The sequence below is a fragment of the Camelina sativa genome, chromosome 19 (assembly GCF_000633955.1).
Source record: "Camelina sativa cultivar DH55 chromosome 19, Cs, whole genome shotgun sequence".
In the NCBI taxonomy this organism is placed as follows: Eukaryota; Viridiplantae; Streptophyta; class Magnoliopsida; order Brassicales; family Brassicaceae; genus Camelina; species Camelina sativa.
The window spans coordinates 16,974,748-16,978,538 of record NC_025703.1 but is presented as its reverse complement, the minus strand read 5'-3'; the positions used below and the strand labels follow the sequence as shown (position 1 = coordinate 16,978,538).

Here is a 3,791-nt window from a genome sequence, read left to right as displayed (position 1 = left end):
ATTGGGTTACTCAGTATCTTTAGCAGGTCCCATATAAACCGTGTAGCTCACTGATATGAGAATGAGCAAACACCCAACAAGTCGGCTAAACAAACCTGACGATTCTGCTTTTCCCGTGCTTACTGTCCATGACTGGGATAACACCACCTAAAACGAGAAACACATCAGAAAACAAAGTCTTGATGCATCATCACTATGTTAATTCTGTTTCACCGATTCAAAACAAATGAACAATATAGAAATAAACTTCATATCCGAATCGAAAGAAAATAATAAACCGATCAAATTTTGATGTCTTTGAGATTTTTTTTTTTTTTTTTGGTAAGGGTCTTTGAGAATCTTTTGAGTTAAAGAAAAAGTTCACTAAAATCGAATTCATACCGATACTTTAAAACGAAACCGAATGGTATTCAGTATTCACCATTCAATTCTATGTTTTGAAAACCCAAAAAAAAAACTCAAACTGAAAACCGGACTAGAGGCTCCTATTCTAAACCCAACTATTCCATGAAAGTGGAAGTATACCTCAATGTACAATATGTTTGCCGCTTTGCTGATTCTCTCAAGCTGAAGCCCACGTGCCAAAAGTACCTTAAAACAATAGAAAACTTACTCAGCAATCTAATTTCCTGAATTGCCAACAAAAATCAAAACTGTGCATAAATATAATGTTATTGAATGGCCTCACCTCTGCACAAAATGCCAGTAACCCTAGTACAATCATGCTAATGAGTGTGTCAAACGCTGGCAGCACAAAGCTCTGCATGAGAAAAAATTCACGAGTTTTGAGTAATGGTCAACCAACAGATCAGTTGATGCACTTCACATTTGGTGCTAGTGCAGTTGATGCATTTATTGGTAACTATATCATATTCCGTTTCAACCAACACTATTTATACATTTACAAAACATACCTCCAAGGAAAACATGCAAATTGCTGCAGCGGGGCAAGCTACCAAACCAAACGAGAGGACAGTAATCCTGAAAAAATATACACATCATTTATTGATTCTTCCAAACTTCAGAATTTTCGCTAGAGAAGCAAAACTGACACATCTGGATCTTAAATCTCACACTGGCTGTTCCGATGCTTTAGCAGCTGCCTTTATGAAACAATAAGTGATCCCTCCAGTGATTGATGAAAATAAACCCAACAAGAACGCATATATATGATGGTTTCCTTTTAGATTTTCATTCTTAGCTTCTGATCCAACTGCCAAGAAAGATAAGTGAAATCAGCATGACGTCTTTGTTTCCTCATGCATAAAGGAGAGAGCCAGGAGCAACTTTCTGAAAAGAATAAATAGAGAACTATTTTGTTAACTCACTTCTGTACCTTGGACACTTAGTGTTGGGCCAAAGATAAATAGCACGCCAAAGAAACTGCAAGCAAGACCTAGACCAAAACGAAAACATAAAGAAGAAGTCATAAAATGGACTTGCTTTGTTATCAGTTCACAATACATTTAAGGAGCTAATTAAGGCTAAGGGAAAAAGCTATGTACCTCCAATATCAGTTATTTTCAACTTTTCATGCAGAACAACACGTGCTGCAATGGAAGCCATAACTGGATTCAAGAAGCTTAATACAATAGCTTGGGACAAGGGCAACATTTGGATGCTGAATGTCAATAACAGTAAAAAAGAGTGTTAGAAGTCTTATTTTGCTACCAGTGACAGGTTGATTAGTGGGGGATAGACATTGTTGCTAATAGCAACTTCATTTTAAATGATGCATATTTTTCAATATAATAAATTTAACAGGCTGTTTAGGTCTACACACGGAGCAGAGTACGGATGTGTAATAATTACCTAAAGATGAAACTAAACAATGAAAGGTAACCCACAAGGGCTCTTGAAACCAAAAGCTTCCTGGCGTGCGCAGGTCCAAAAACTGGTTGTCCAGTTCTTTTCAACCAAAGGTATGATAGTATCAAGATAATTGTGCATCTCATGAACGCGGTCTCAAATAAAGGAAATGGCTGAACTGTCATAAACAAAAGACATTAGAAAGAAAAACACATCAATCAATACACATGACAGCTCAAGGCAACACTAAAACGCTGAAGGAAGACACAGATTGAGGTAAGTATTTGCACTCATCTAAGCAGAGATTCCATTACAACTAGAAAAGACAAGTTATTAAACAGGTCCAAGAAACAAAAAAGTTCTCTCCCACCATGTGAAGAAAGGACAAGAAGCAGAGCATCAGCAAAAAGTAATTTCAACATTTTCTCTAGTCTTCCCATAAAAGCTACTTATCATCATCTTACACAAAACCATGAAACTGAAACACAAGGACGAAATCACAAGATACCACTATAGAGGAGAGACAAAGAAGTACTGACCAGATAAAGTATCTGAAACTAACTCCATGATGAGATACAGTATCGATGACAAGGCCATACACAGTAAGCCAGAGTAACGAGACCCACTCCAAACCCATGAAGAAAACTGAGTCACTGGTGATATCTCAGTTTCAGTCACTTTAATCACTTGCTCCTACACACAACAACACAGTTCCAAATAAAAAATTCAACAAATTCATTCTAATATCTGATCTCAGTTTTTGTCAATAACCTAAATCTAGAATTCTAACAACATAAATTAGTAGAAATTGAAGCCACTGGCAAATTCAGCGAATCAATTTCGAACTAAAGAAGAATCAAATCCATTAAAAGCTAGAGGAGTCGCTCTTACTCTTGGTTTGCGTCGAGTGTAGGAGGCGGAGAAGATGTTGATCCTAGGTCTTTGGTTTTGATTCAGGAGAGGGATGATTTCGTCGGAAGATGATACAGGGGCGGAGGAAGCGTCGTCTAACGCCGGAGAATCTACATCTCGGACGGTAAGCTCAAGGGCGAGGTGTTCGTCGGCGATTCTGATCTCCGGAGACGAAGAAGCCATGATTACGAAATCAGCATCTAACAGACAAAACGGAAAGATAACGAAAAGTCAAAGAGACGACGCTTCCGAATGTATTGTTTTTGACGTTTGCCGTTAAAACCCACGTTAACGGTTAAATAAAAAAAAAAAGTAAACCACTAAACTAGAACTGAGATTAAACAGAGCAGTCTAATTTCAATTGGGCTTAAAAAAGACATTACAGGCCCAATCACTCGATTAAGCCCAATTCGGATTACACCTTGGTGAAAAGATAAGTCGACGGCTCTACTCCTCCGATACGATTCCGGTGAGAAGTGATGCGAGCAGGTTCTGTCTGCTTTAAGCTCCTCATTTCTGATTCTTTCAAACGTTCTTAAAAAAACATGTCAACGACATTGTTAAAAACAATTCAGCTAAACCAGTTCTCACTTCTTGGAACTGCCTTGATTAGAAGGAGGAGTAACAACGTCTCCGTGAGGTGTTGTGGAAGCCAAACAGCGACGACCCATGAAGCTAAACAGACTTCTCCGTCGAGGGTTGCACCCAAAAACCATAAAAGCAACAAGCTTGATGAGATTCTGAGAGACTACGAAGCTGTAATTGGGATAGAGACTCATGTGCAGCTCTCTACATTGACAAAGGCGTTTTGTAGCTGCTCTAACAATTACGGGTCGTATCCAAACACAAGTATTTGTCCAGTTTGTATGGGTTTGCCTGGTGCTTTGCCTGTTTTGAATTCAAAAGTTGTTGAATTTGGTGTTAGATTGGGTTTAGCTTTGAACTGTGAGTTGTCTCTCAAGTCTAAATTCGATAGGAAGCAGTATTTTTATCCAGATCTTCCTAAAGGTTATCAGATTTCTCAGTTTGATATCCCTATTGCATCTGGTGGCTATGTGGATTTGGATATT

At 38.3% G+C, this 3,791-nt stretch overlaps 2 protein-coding genes across 2 annotated transcripts in view; one reads left to right on the top strand and one right to left on the bottom strand.

The window, feature by feature from the left end:
* On the bottom strand, positions 7-2,989 carry LOC104766562. Its single transcript, XM_010490475.2, has 10 exons — positions 2,701-2,989; positions 2,349-2,502; positions 1,813-1,987; positions 1,506-1,621; positions 1,337-1,396; positions 1,075-1,213; positions 915-981; positions 689-760; positions 526-591; positions 7-147 (listed from the first exon to the last, which is right to left on the bottom strand). Exons 1-10 carry the CDS (start codon positions 2,902-2,904, stop codon positions 7-9), a joined length of 1,194 nt encoding a protein of 397 aa, XP_010488777.1. The 5' UTR covers positions 2,905-2,989.
* The window catches only part of LOC104767909 (glutamyl-tRNA(Gln) amidotransferase subunit B, chloroplastic/mitochondrial-like), a 3,897-nt gene continuing 3,282 nt past the window's right edge, over positions 3,177-3,791 (top strand). The window contains exon 1 of the mRNA XM_019240922.1: positions 3,177-3,791. Coding sequence (XP_019096467.1) covers positions 3,267-3,791 — 525 coding nt within the window. The 5' untranslated portion in view covers positions 3,177-3,266.